Here is a 15,282-nt window from a genome sequence, read left to right as displayed (position 1 = left end):
AGTGGGTTAATGTGATTTTGCAAGATATTTTATAATATTTTCTGTTATGAAAATGTAAGTATTCTTTAATTGTTGGTATTTAAAATTAGTATGCATTTTTTAAAGATTAGTATAAAAAGGAATAATATATTAATTTTAAAGCTTTGTTTTGAATGACTTGTAATATATAAAAAATAGTATTACTGATGTTACTTAACACCGAACAGCCATATTTTAATATGGGTCTAGTTATTTAATTAAAGATAAAAAAAATATTTTTTATAGTTAGCGCGCTTAAAGTCGTAATGGCGAGTTCTATAATATGTTTATTAAATTTGAGCTGGAAGTCCAGGTGTAAACCCATGTTTCATTTGACATTATTGCACTCTTTGTTTAGGAGAGGTGGTGGTAAAGTTTGTCCACGTTTTATGAAAACAATTGCTTCTGTTTTAATTCGGTTGATTTTAATTTCACCTCTAAAATATATTTGTGAATGCAAAATTTTTATTTTTATTTATTTATAAATATTATTTTTTTATTTATTTTATTTATAAAATAGTCTTAGAAATAGTCAAATTTTATGTTTCTTTGATAATAATTAACTTTTAAATAATTACTAACACAAATACTTTTTAATAATTATCAACCGCTGCAAATTTTAAAACAAATGGTAGTTTAAATAAGGTAAATTCATAGATGTATTTAGAGTAGGTAGTAAAAAAGGACAGGGATTTTTAAATAACACTTTATATATACAAGCGTTTTATGACCGACTTTAAGAATAACGAAAAAAAAAGTATTTGGCAAACATTTGTTTGTTGACTAACATGATTATAATATGATAATATGATATTATCATGGAAATAAATTATTATTGTTGTATTTTAATTAATAAATATATACCCCGTTGTAACGCATTGGGCTTTCAACGAAATATTAAAAAATATTCAACCTAAAACCTAGGTATTGAATACGACCTGTACGCTTCAGACTTTAACGTTAAATGAAGGTGGCTTTGATATATAACGGTGGGAGTATACCTTATAGTTAAATTAAAGTGCAGATAATTTTTGGGAATCAGTAACATGTAACAATAGTCCCTGTAAAATTGATAAGATTTTATAATGAAAAACATGCAAAACATATTTATGATTCATTAAGCACAGCTACACATTGAAAGGCTTAATACATTATTATTTCTAAATCAAGTGTGGATCAAAGTAAGGGTGGTAAGTTACGTGTCACGTGACAAACCTCTCTCAATTAGTTTGACTTCGGCTACACCACTTTCACTGGTAATCCATCTGAAATTTATAATTAGCCTGCCAGATTATGATTGGGAGAAAAATAAGCGCCTTATAGCATATTAAGTAATAAGCTAAAACGTTGGGTGTCCCGTATCCATATAAACAATAATAGTCGTTTAATGTTTTATATAGCAGAAGTTACTTCCTGAACATTACCTATGACATAAAATTTAAAATATAAAATTAAAAAGAGAGACCCACTTCTGTGTGAGAACTACTTAGAAATTACACTCCTAAACGTAGGATACAAAATACTGTAATATATACTTTTTGACAGATTCCTAGCTCACGTCTCCTCAATTATGGGAAAATAATAACGCGAGTTTGTACGAGGCCACTCCACAACCAACCAGATCACTCATTAAGACGGATATTAGAAAAAGCATTTAAGTTCAATATTGACACTTATTATGTATTTGTGGACTTCAAAGCAGCATATGATAGTGTCAGTAAAAACAAACTCTATGAGTTGATGACAGAACCGAACAAATCAAACAAGTTCATAAGCCCATCTAGATAAATATAGTATTGACATACATTATGAGCTCTTTGATAATTTTCATACCGTCCAAGGCCGTGGGGAGGACGATTCATTTACATGTTAATTATTTAATATTAAATTAGAAAAATCTGTAAGTCATTTATTAAAGTATATTTTTGATGTTCAGTAACAACATAAATTGACCTACATAAGTAAAATATTCATGTTATCATAAACACAAGCTCGCTTTTTAGCACAAAATTTTTGAAATAGTTTAGTAATAATAAAGTATATTTCGATTTTTATTTTAATTTAAAAAGTTATCAAATTGTTTGTAAATTATTTTGAAAAATAAAATAAAGTAAGCTGCACTTATGCAGAAAGAAGATAAGAAAATAATTAAAAATGCCATGAATCCAAAGTGTGGACCACTGAGAAAAAAAGTTAGACTGTTGTTTAATATTAATAGATTTTGCAGTTTTAAACAAAAATAAAGGGAATATTATCGTTCATTTAAAATTATCCGTAGATTTCAGCTGCACCGTTTGTTTAAATGTGTCTTGGCATTCAAAGTTTCAGCATTTTCAAATCAATATTATGTAATATCAAATCGTTTAGTAAACGCAATCATAAGTTTTCAATAATAAATCATATATTTAATATTTTAACATTCATTAAAATAATATTATGGATTTAATTTTTAACTTTTTTTTTTAACAACAATTCATATATATATTAATCATTTTCAATTTTAAAAATCTATGCTCTTTAGTCATTTAATTACTTTAAACATTTGTATGTTATTATTTATAGCATCTCTTTAACCTTTTTCACGCGGCATTCAATTTTCGTCATTGGTTACGTAACGCCGGGATTTTATTTTAAATATACATTATCACAATTTAAAGATATATTTAATCAAAATAAAGCTGTGTGCTACTCTTTTGAGTATATTATAAATAATATGACACAAATAAATATTTGAAATATTGAATTATTGCATAATACAGACATTGAATATAGACTCACACACTCACACGTACCCATACGCACGATCTAAATATCTTATTATTGTTAAAAGTACATGTTTATTACATTTTTAAATTCAATTAATGATACATACCTTAATTAATTATTGTGAATCATTAAATATTTTTATATTTATAAAAAATAATAAAATCGTATACAAAACCAATTAAATCATAATAGTGTTTTTAAAAGCAATTGAATTTTGTGTGCAAAATTATTAAAAAAGGTACGAAAATATTACACAAAGCTGATACATACCTTTTAATTTTCGATATTGTTTTTATTTTCATATTTCTCTTAGTAACATAAATTAAATTTTTTATGTGTTTTAAACTTTTTTTTTAAAATATGTACGTCCTGAAAAAATTTATATAACTTTGCAAAAGAAGAAAATAAATATTATAAAAAACAAAATTATAGCTTGCACTAAATTTTTGTGATTAAAAGAAACCGAGAATAACTTTTGAGAATATTTCTTGTTAATATTTTGTTCTTTATACAGGTTTATTAGCTGCTATTATTAGGTTTATATAAACATGATTTATTTGTACACGAGAAATAATTTTTGTTAATAATTTTATTTATATTTTTAATATTAATTTTTTTTTTATACACGACAATTGTACGTTCTGAAAAAAATATATTTCTTTGACAAATTAATAATTCTTCAAGTGAAAAACTGTAAAAATTTTGGACGATCAAAACTATTTTTTATGCGGGGAGCATCTCGTAGTCCTGGGAAATATGGTCACCTTAGTTATATACCATATATTTTAAATAAAACTATATATTTTTAAATTTTCATTTCATTTTTACTCTATTTTATCTATTTTAACATATTTATTAATTTTTTTATTTGTTTTGATATGCACCATTTTTTAACAATATGGCGGATCAAACTGGCTGCCAAACTTAGATGAGATATTTATAAAAATCAATAATAAAATAGCACTTTCTAATATGCAAAATTTTAATAAAAATATACGTATTTTATAATTGTATCGTGGCAGTCCAATGCGAAAAATATGAAAGACTGAAATAAATGCTCAACCTTATTAGCATTTATATATTTTATTGCTCTACTTTAAAAATTATATTAATATTAAAATATAACTTATTTTTTAAGCTTATATGGACAAGTATCTTCCTCTAGCATTATTAAAAAATATGCTGTTCTAGGAAAACATTATATAATGGGTATCGCGCTGGTAACTCAACTCAGCTACATACATTTGATATACATAATTTTTTTAGATCGAATAATATTTATTCAAAATGTTTTTATTTTAATAAAAATGTATAACAAAACAGTTCATTAACATATATTACTCAGATGTGATAAATTTAGAAACTTTAAAATATTTATATAAATAAATAATACTATACATAGAATCAACACTTAATTAGTAACTATTATTTATTAGTATTATTATATTAGATATGATCTCATCATTAGTTATATATCTAAGCATACCATTAGTTCAAAGTCTTAGCATAAATATATCTATCAAAAGAGAGTTGTGTTTATTATTTGTGATAAATTTAAATGACGGATATATGAAGAAAGTGTATTTATATAGTGAGTGATTCAGATTTACTCAGTTGCATTAGATATCTAACGGCAAGATCATATTTACCTTATTCATCAGTGCACAGTTTATCAAAACTACGTCAAAGTGTGTGTCAAAACTAATATGTAATATATGTATAAAAACCGATAGTTCATTTGTGATAAACTTTGATATAAAAATATATTTTTGTTGTAAATTATATTTATTTTTATACAACTCTTATTATAAATCTGACTTAAATAACTGGACAACTTACCTGAACGCATTATATAAATCTAATTCAATATTCCATTAAAAAAAATAAACATATATATGGCTTTCAAGCAACTTTTTATCAAGCACTAGGCTTATTAAATATGAAATAAATACTTTTGAAAAAATATATTTAATTATATATAATAATACATGTAATTAATTTAATATAATAATATCTGTGTAATAAAAAAAGGTAAACTTTTTTCTTATATGTGCTATTTACATCGAGCAAAAGCTTATGTATGACGACTGAATCAAAAACAAAACATTCACGCAAAAAAACACACGGGTGCGCTCTTATGTCGAAATTTTCTCAGAATTTTGACCTGGTGAAATACATTACCTTTTGTTGTCTTAAAATATCCTGCTTTATTTATTTCAAGAACGTATTGATCCTTTTTTTCACATCTTGTAGTAACAAGTATTTATAAAAGTGTATTTTTGAATATCGAATATTGGCTGTTATTTAGTAAACGGATGTAGCATAAAAATATAAATTAGCAGGTGACATTCAGTTCAAAATAAGTATAAACTAACGTTCCCATGTATGTAAGGTTTCAAAAATAACATAGAATCACTTTTCAGGTTTTCATCACACTGTCATCTTTTAGTAATATACAAGAGTTGCGATTCCGCGCGTCGGAATCTATTGTATCATCAGCTTTTGTATAACTATTGTATTATGACAGATAACATAATTGTAAGATATTTATAAATTTTAAATAAACATAAGGTTGTGTATATGAAATAAATTAAAATCAATATATTTATTTAATAACTTTTATTATAAAATATATAATAAAAATTACATTTTTTTAACATTTTTTTTTCTTCAATTTCTTGCATTCTTCTCCTTTTCAGCAACTGAGAATAAAAATTATATTTAAAATAAGCCTTTAGGGAAAATAAATAATCAATTTCGACTCACGTTTTACGGTGCGGTTCCAGCTTCTCATCTTTCACCTCCGGTTGTTCGACAGTAGTTTCTTCTTTTTTCATGTCCTTATTTTCTTCGACATTCTTCTTATCATTCGTTTGATTAGTATCGTTTAGAGGTATTTGCGATTGAAGATAATCGAGGACACTATCTAAATACTCCGGGTCGTACGACAGTGCATCTTCGTGTTCCATTATTTGCAATGAATTATCCGTCGGAGTGATTAACCAATCAATCAATAAGGCGATATTAGACTCGTGTTCGTAGTCAATCGTAGGTGTAGTTCCGCTTAACTCCATCGCAGCAGTTTACTAAAAAATAATAAAAATATAATTATACTATATAAATAAACAATAATAATATGCAAATAAAAAACATAATAAAGACACTTAAATCTATTTAATATGTTAACGAATACATAGTAATTCGATGTTTACCAGAAGAGCTACTGAAAATGGTGCGACGTCCACAGCGTCCTGCCGACAAGTGGTCGGCGTCGGTAAGCAGCGATTTATAATCAGTGGACGGCGAATAATGTTTGTGGGCGAAGTATAAATATAAACATATTAACTGTAACATTTGCTTAACGTAATCTTTATTATTGCTAACTAGTTTATTGAAAATATACATATAAAACTGTATGTTTATTAATATTTATATATTTTACAATTATTTATTATTAATAATATATGCAAACATTTATCTTACAAATTACTAAATTTCTGTAACTGATTAAAAATGATTAATAGAATTGAAATAAATTATTTTATTAAAATATATTAAAATTGAAAAAACAGTTTTTGGTTTAAATTTAAGAGATATAAGTCAATCAATACTTTAAAAAAAGTTAAAAAAAACAAATATATTTTTAATATTATATGTTTTATATTATTTACATGAACTTTAATTCTCATGTGTCTCCAGCGTAAACAAAGCAGTTAAATAAAATAAATACTTTGTCTTACACTTATACTCTAAGCTTACATTTAATACGCTATTTTAAATAATTGGTGCTATTGAGATATTTGATAAAAAGAACACTGACCAAAATAAAATATATACAAACAATAAAAAATTTAAAATAAATAAAAAATATATATATATTACACATTTGTATACATATTAATGTCAAAAATTCTTCATAATAATTTACAAATAGCATTTATATAAAATCATTGTAATTTTTATACCAAAAAATAATATACAAATATTTACGTTACCACACTAACCCACTTATCTTATGTATCAGAGACTACGATAAAACAATAATAAATTTACATAACAGCACAAAGTTATGAATCCCATATTAATTAAAAGCAGCGTTTCTTAACCTTCACTGAAATTGTAAAAGTTTTTCTACTTTTCTTTTTTTCTCGTTAAATTGTAATCACTGTTTTTTTTTATTTTAAATTCTTATTTTTTAATAAATTATTAATTTTATAGTTATAAAATAAGAATCATTGCGTTACTTTGGCAAAAAATAGTACTTAGTATTGTTACAATTCACAAAAAATATAATACACAATATTTAAAAAATAATACATAATAAGAAAAAATATTTAAAAAAAGATACAAACCAGAACAGCTCCTAGAATTTAGCATTCAATAGATGAATTTCCAATGCCAGCGTATTAAGAATCCGGATGGCGACAAGCATAGGCAAGTCAGCTGGGAGTCTAATGCCTGAATTACACTCTCTGGAAGTTGGCCAAGGTTGGCCAAGGACGGAGACTATAGTGGGTTACATCGGGGTTGGTTCAGTCGAGTTCGGTTCTGCCCGCTCTAAAATCTCTCGGAAGTTGTCCGAAGTTACTGAGAACGAGAGGTAAAGTGGGGGTAATTCAGTTGACTTGGCCAGCTTCGAGCGCTACCGAACATTGTCGGCAAACGGATCGAAGTCAAAGGAACCGAAGTTGGAGCTGCTCTTTCGAGCGCGAGCGGGCGGTGAGATTCTTCCCCTTTCGCTCTCTCGCGTGTTAAGTGACGAGAGTGAGAGAAATAATGATATGGTTTTTCGCAAACTGAGATAGAACGAGTAACTCGGTTCAGTTGCAGTATGCGCGTAGGCGTCCTAAGGTTTCATTTTTATGCTTTATACCATTTTGCGTAAATTAAATATTTACGACCGAAAATTTTTCACTGATATTGTATTGGTGATGCCTACACAAACTTTTATTATTATCAATAGCGTAATTTTGTTAATATGACAATTTAAAAATTGCGATTATGTGGCACATTTTTTGATCGCGCGCAAATATGCTAGCTTTACGTGACAGAAGCCGCCGTCCGGATAGCATATGAAATTTGGGGCAGTGTGATCGCTCACTCGAAGTTGTAGGTCTCGGCCGATTTCAGTTGTGACTTCGGTTCAGACAACTTCTAGAGAGTGTAGTGCAGGCGTATTAAGGATTTTTTTTTTAAAAATGTATATTAAATAATAACTTTAATATCATATATTTTATCGATCTTAATTTTTTATAGTTATATTCACATCTATTATATTTTTTTTATTTTTAGGTGTTAGGTTTAGTTCATGTCCAATATGTTATTTTGTTACAGTTTTATACATGCAGTGAGCGTCACAACTTCCACTTTTTATCCAAAACATATTAACTCTGGAACTAACACTACACGGTAGAAGTTCACCATCAGTTGCTGTAACGATACATATATATTATTTATGTTATGGGAAATGGGCCAAAATATTTATTTTTATAGCCGGATGTGACATAAACAAAAAACCTTGAAATGAGCATTGCCGCTTCAACAAGAACAAGCGAGACAATGAATATTTTTACGCGCATGTATCGCTTCTCCCTTGCATTTACAAAAAGAATGCTGATTCACTACTGCAGTACCTATTTTTAGTGTATCAGTTAATAGCAAACTGTCTTTGGTACACTCATAATTTTTTATAGTTACTTTTTAAAAATTTAAAATGAACTACCAATGTCGATAATGTCGAAAAAACCTCACTTAAAAAAACTTTTAAAGGAGGCTTAATTGACATTAGAAATTTGTCCGGATATTTGGTCCTCTTTATTATTTAAAAAAACACCTGTTAGCATTTCATTCTAGATTATTTAAATATTTTCAAGGAATTACAGTTTTCGATTCCAGGACGTTTTCGAGAAGCACGATCGCATTTTCATCTGATACCCGATATAGCTATGGCGTCAACAATAGCCGACTCGCTTATGACTGTCGTCAACCAGCTACTAACTGTATTTGTGTTGTATATTGATCAATTAAATGTTAGCAATGAGGAACTGGTCCACTAATTAAAATTTATTTGTAATATATAATTACTTTTTCCCTTTTTATTGTTTTGTAATAACACAGAGTATTATTTTTATAGCATTGTGACGCATTGGAGTAACATGTTAGGTCACGATGGTGTTAATTTAATTAAAATAAATATAAAAGTTTTAATGTAACTTGATATTAATTGGGAAAACATATAATGAATGGTATTCAAATTTACATATATAAATTATATTTTTAAAAATAAATCTATATCAGTGGTCGCAAATTGCGTGTAGTAATTAAAGTGTGCTTAGAATTCGAACAAACAATTTTTTCTGTGCATTAACAAACAATTTAACACAAAACTTAATATTTAGATTTTAACGCCATGTTTAGCTCATAAATTATTAAGGAATAACTTGTATATTATTTTACAGAAAGAAAAAAATACGCTATGTTTTCATATTAAAAATCATTTCACAAATAGCTCGTTATGGCAAATCTTAAGTTAGTCTTAGACTAGTAACACAGAGGTTGCGGGTTCGAGCCCTAGCAGCGGCACTCGAATTTTTGTTCATAAAAATGCGCTATTATTTAAAAATAATCGACACCAGCTGCAGTGATATCGATTGATTATAAATTATATAGCACAATAATAATTTATAGTTAATAATATAGATGTCACCGATTCCCAGACTTTAGTCTGGTGTTTAATACTTACTTGTAGGTATACATTATGTCTGATTGACTTACTCAGTTGGTACAGATTTGCCCGTTGTAACGCATTGGCCTTACACCTGTCAAGTTACAACTGAAGATATTTATTAAATTTAACAAAATAAAAATATTTATACCTTATGAAATTAGTTATTTTATTTTTGATATTCAGCATTTTTATTCGAAAAGATTAAATTATTATAGATATATAAAAAATAATATAGTAATATGTGTTAGATTTTTAGTTAATGATAATAGATTTACAAGAAAGGTGAAAGTGTAACGGATTTTACTATATTTTTTAGATCAGTGCAGTGGTGGCTAACTGAAATCACTTGGTGGGCCAAATAAAATAATGCATGTCTTTGAAGGGCCACACATAAATATTTTATAACTCAATAATAATATGATTTATATTTAAAATAAATAAACAGCTTACAGTTAAGATATAATATTTTAATATTTTTAAAGTCATCTTAACATTTAATTTTTTTTACATGATAATTTTTTAGAGTCGATCAGTATGAAAATGTAAATCATATAGAAATTGCAAAACTTCAATAGGGCCAATCATAACCTTCAAGTGGGCTACTTTTGGCTCGCGGGACACAGTTAGGCCGTAGCTGATCTAGTGCATAAATACAATTACAAACATGAACTAATATTTTTGTCTCAGACGAGAAACGAAATAAAATACAATATCACTTTCCAGGAAACCATAATGTAAAAATAGAACTGGACCTTCGCACCGAGTACCTGTGACGCGCGACAAGCGAGTAACCCTAATATACATACATATGTACATGTACAAACACTGGTCTGACGTAGTAAAACACATTGTTACTGATCTTAAACCTATCTAAATTGAATTTTAATACAATAAATCAAAATAAATGTCGTAAGATCGAGCCAAAAAAAAAATAATGTGGTAAACCCGTAATAAAAAAAATAAAAACTTACGCTTTCTCAACCCGTTTACTCTCATTTCCCTTCAAATCTATCTTCTGTCTCCATGTTCTTATTTCACCTTAAGTGATGCCGAGTTACCATAAACTATATTGGTAACTGGAAACCTGAATCCAGTCGTCAATCTTGACGACTTAGGTCAAGATTCGAGTTGGAGCAATTCGTTGCCACAAAGCTAGCTACGCGATCTCTACAGGATATTGTAACTACGGCAGCCGGTCAAAAGAGCGTGCGGCAACTGAGCGCCGTCATATGAGCGCAGCGTCATAAGAGCGTTTACCAAAGTAGCGCTGTAACAAAATAGCGTGCGTCAAATGCGTAGACAGACATATGAGCGTTAGACAAAAAAGAGAGCACGTCGTAAGAGCGCAAAAATACTTGGAGAAAATCAAGTAATGAATATTTTAGCAATTAAGTATACAAAATATATGTAAATTGTGAGAAATTTACAAAGAATAAAAATTCACGAGATATAGGCGGTAAAATTAGTATTTGATGTGCCAGAGCGTAATGACGATTAAAATGATTAGCCAATGTAAACATTATTATTTATTCATTATTAGGTACATATGAAAGTATGCCTCCTTATCCCCATACATACGATATACATATATTTTGTACTAAAAGTAAACTCTGATTTCAAATTTGTCATTAGATTTGTTCTGTAATGTTTCATTAACCCGCCGTTGGTCGCGCGAGTATTGCACACGCCGTTGGTCGCGCCTGAGCGAATAGCCGCCTCTCAGTTCTTTATGTTTTTAGGTTTAAATATCGAATATTTATTATTTTTTTTATTTTTGGTATATTTTAGTGTTGTATATATAAAATAAATAAATTCTTTAAAACTTTTATTTGCATAACGAAAGAAGAAAAATAAAATAATAAATATTTTAAAAGTAAAATATATTTTTTTTAGATATATGTTTAAAACTTCAAAAATAACATGAAAAAATATATATTATTTTTGATCTTGATTACTTGAATACTTAGTTATGCAATCTGGACATAATGCCTTGAATGTTCTTTGCATATTGGGTTATAGCACATGTGGCATTTTATGGTGATTTTGCGATTTTTTTCCTAGGGCAAAAATTACATTTTGGACGATTCTATTCACTTGGTTTTGGGTGATGAATTATCGTAGTGTCAGGTTGCTTTCCTAAATACTGCTATATTTTTATTTGCAAACTTTGCGATAAATTTGTTTAATTTGTTTAAATTATCTAAAGGATCGAAAAAAAAATTCAAAATAGTTTTTTTATACTATGTATCAATAGAGTTAAATAAAATATATTTATAAAATAAATTTAAAACATAATAATAACAACAAAAAAGTAAATAATAATAAAAAGAAACTACCAAAAAATAAAATTTCCAGCACGAATCTAACCCGCGTAAATAACGTTCTCTCTCGATCCTTGAACTAATACGCAAAACCAAATGTATATCGAATTAGTAAACACGTGTTTGAGCCTGTAATATTGAAGAAAACATAATTCTTGAAAAGTAGAGGGACCCGCAAGCTAATATGTTTCATACAAAAAAAACGGCATTAAAAAAACCGATAGGGTGAGCGCTGCGCCGCCGTGCGACCAACGGCGGGTTAAATTGACAAATAATTATCGATATGACTTGCAATGAATGCGTACAGTTTATTTATTTATTATTTATTTATTTTATAATTTTTATTTAGCTTAATAGCTAATCTTTACATCTAACAAATTTAGTAAACATAACAGAAAGAAAAAATAAAAATATACAATAATAAAGTCTTAATATTATAATTTATTTCTATATGTACGAAGGTGTTTTTTTATTCCATTTATGAAACCCGTTATATTTTTGCTGTTTCGGATTTCTCTTGGAAGACTATTATATAAATCAAAACCTCCGTACATAATTCCCCTAGCCGTACTCGTTTTCTTATACTTAATTATCTTTAAATTTTCTCTATTTCTAGTATTATATTTATGTACATCTTTATTTCTTATTAAATACTTAATAAAATATTCTGGTAACATATTATTTTCTAACTTATATATAAATACTAAAACATTCATACTCAATATTTCTTGAACATTCAACCATTCTAATCTATTAACCATACTTTTACAATTAGTTAATCTATTTTTATTTAAGATTACTCTTATTGCCCTATTTTGTAATTTTTGCAACATTTGTTTATCTAATTTATTTAACATATTTAATAGTGTTGAACAATAATTAAATTGGGGCAATATTATACTATTGTATATTATTTTTTTTGTATTTATACTTAATATATTTCTTAATCTAGATAATAAACCTATTTTTCTACTAATTTTTTTAATATGTAATACAATGTTCTTTAAAATTTAATTTTGTATCAACAATTACTCCTAAATATTTTATATTATCCACTATTTCTATACTAGAGTTATTTATTACTATTTTGGTACTATTATCTAACACATTTTTATAATTAATAAACATACATTTAGTTTTATTCTCATTTAATTTAAGTACATTATTCTTTAACCATATTTCTAATATACTTAATTCATTATTTAAATTATTTACAATTTCTTTAATGTTATCACCTATGCAATATATTAATGTGTCATCCGCAAATAGATGAATTTTACATTTTTTCACGTTATTAACTATATCATTAATATACAAAACAAATAACAATGGTCCCAATTTAGACCCTTGTGGTACTCCATAAAACACTAATTTCTCTTCAGAATATACATTATTTATTTTAACTTTTTGTTTTCTTTTATATAAGTAATTAATAAACCATCTTAAAACTATATCACTTATACCTATACTCTCCAATTTCTTTAACATTATTTTTCTGTCTATTGTTTCGAAGGCTCTCTTGAAATCCAAGAAAACTGCTCCAATGATTTTGTTTGTATCCTTAGCCAACAGCCAATCATTTATCACTACTTGTAATGCAGTTTTAGTGGAATGCTTTTCTCTGAATCCCGATTGTTGTTCACATATTATGTTTTGAGAAGTAATAAATTCCTTTAATTGTTTGATTACTACTTCTTCTATTATTTTTTCTATACACGGTAGCATGTTGATTGGTCTCATTTCTTCAACTTTTTTACTATTTTTTATTTTAGGTATAGGTACAATAGTAGCAATCTTTAAATTTTCAGGCATTTCTCCTAAGGAGAGTGCTTTATTTATTAAACAATTTAATTTAGTTCCTATTATTTCCCATGTTTCTTTAATTATATTTATATCTAGTTCATCAGTACTAGTTCCTTTTTTAAATTTACATATTATGTTATAAATTTAATCTAATGATACTGATTTAAATTTACTAAATTTTACAATTATTGCTTTATTATTATATTGTACTAAATTACTAATCCTTGGTATTGAATTCACAATTTCTTCTATACTCTCAATGTAATATGTATTCATTTTTTCTGCTATTATATAAGGATCTTAAGGCATAAAATACTAATTTTGCCGCCTTTATTTCGTGAATTTGTATTATTTGTAAAAATAAATGCGAAAATATTCATTACTTGATTTTTTCCAAATATTTTTGCGCTCTTATGACGTGCTATCTTTTGTCAAACGCTCATATGACTGTCTACGCATTTGACGCACGCTATTTTGTCACAGCGCTACTTTGGTAAACGCTCTTATGACGCAGCGCTCATTTGTGACGTTGCCGTAACTACTGGGGACTAACGGGCCGATGGGTAAGAACCTTTGCTAGACCATAAGAAGCAGGTGGGAACATCCGGAGTAGCTTTACTCTTATTTTTGCATGCAGTACTACTTTAAGCAATACTTGCATAAGCCACAGCTGGTTATTAGGTGGGGCACAAAAACAAAGTTTTTCCAGAATCTTTAAATTGTGTATTTTTATTACGAGCGGCTTTAAAGGTGTTTTTTAAGTACACTCGAATTGAGGAAATTATATGCCAATATATCTTGCAAAAATTTGGTGAAAAATAAAAATAGATAATATTTCTTTTCTCTCATGTAAAGAACTTTTTCTATTAAAAGTGAGTTGGTTGCATTATTTATCAACCAGACGAGAGAAGCAAACGCGAGAGTACTTAATAATTATACAAGGAACAAAATGCCTTCTAGCTATAAAATCCTTTCAAAATCAATCTAGATAACATTTATTGCCTATTGTCACAAAATAATAAAAACAGAGAAGATTAATTGCTACACGAAAACCATGCGTTTGGTCCATTAACTATCCTTCGATATGGCTTAAAGCATATTTATGCAGAATGATATTCGTATCTTTCCAGAAATAAGCAAAAAAATATTATAAATCTTGTATTGACTTTATTAACCTTGAAGAAGTACTTTTTAAGACTTGACTAAAATAATATATTGCAAAATGTTAGTAATTATATTTATACAAATTCTAATAAAACAGAATTATTTAGATTAAACCCTTAACTTATAGTACCATATTTTTTGTATTTAACAGAAAACTTATTATCTACTTTGAGCAGATTACTAACAAGGCACTAAAGTTTCTGTTGCCATTTACAAGAGTTTTAATTTGGTAATCCTAATACAAATATATATCGTGGTGGTTTAAAATAAGTACTATATGTAGTAATAAGTCTTAAGTAAATAACAACTACAATAATATAGTACAATTTAGATAAATAGTTTGTTGTGGGATACGTAAGTCAAAAAAGGATTATGAACCAGAGTGTTATTAATTGCAATTAAATTCATCTAATCTATGTTAAAATGCAGCACCTACATCTCAAAATATGTAATATAGGGACGTAACTTGATAGCTTTTTTGAT

The 15,282-nt window shown here is 27.3% G+C and overlaps 1 protein-coding gene across 1 annotated transcript; it reads right to left on the bottom strand.

The window, feature by feature from the left end:
• Positions 1–5,462: 5,462 nt before the first annotated feature.
• On the bottom strand, positions 5,463–6,029 carry LOC148234195 (uncharacterized). Its single transcript, XM_088188477.1, has 3 exons — positions 5,997–6,029; positions 5,551–5,870; positions 5,463–5,486 (listed from the first exon to the last, which is right to left on the bottom strand). Exons 2-3 carry the CDS (start codon positions 5,856–5,858, stop codon positions 5,480–5,482), a joined length of 315 nt encoding a protein of 104 aa, XP_088044603.1. The 5' UTR covers positions 5,859–5,870; positions 5,997–6,029; the 3' UTR covers positions 5,463–5,479.
• Positions 6,030–15,282: the final 9,253 nt, after the last annotated feature.

The sequence above is a fragment of the Plectrocnemia conspersa genome, unplaced genomic scaffold (genome assembly GCF_051122295.1).
Source record: "Plectrocnemia conspersa isolate PC_06_02 unplaced genomic scaffold, ASM5112229v1 ptg000006l, whole genome shotgun sequence".
Lineage (NCBI taxonomy): Eukaryota > Metazoa > Arthropoda > Insecta > Trichoptera > Polycentropodidae > Plectrocnemia > Plectrocnemia conspersa.
This window is presented reverse-complemented; position numbering and strand designations above follow the sequence as displayed.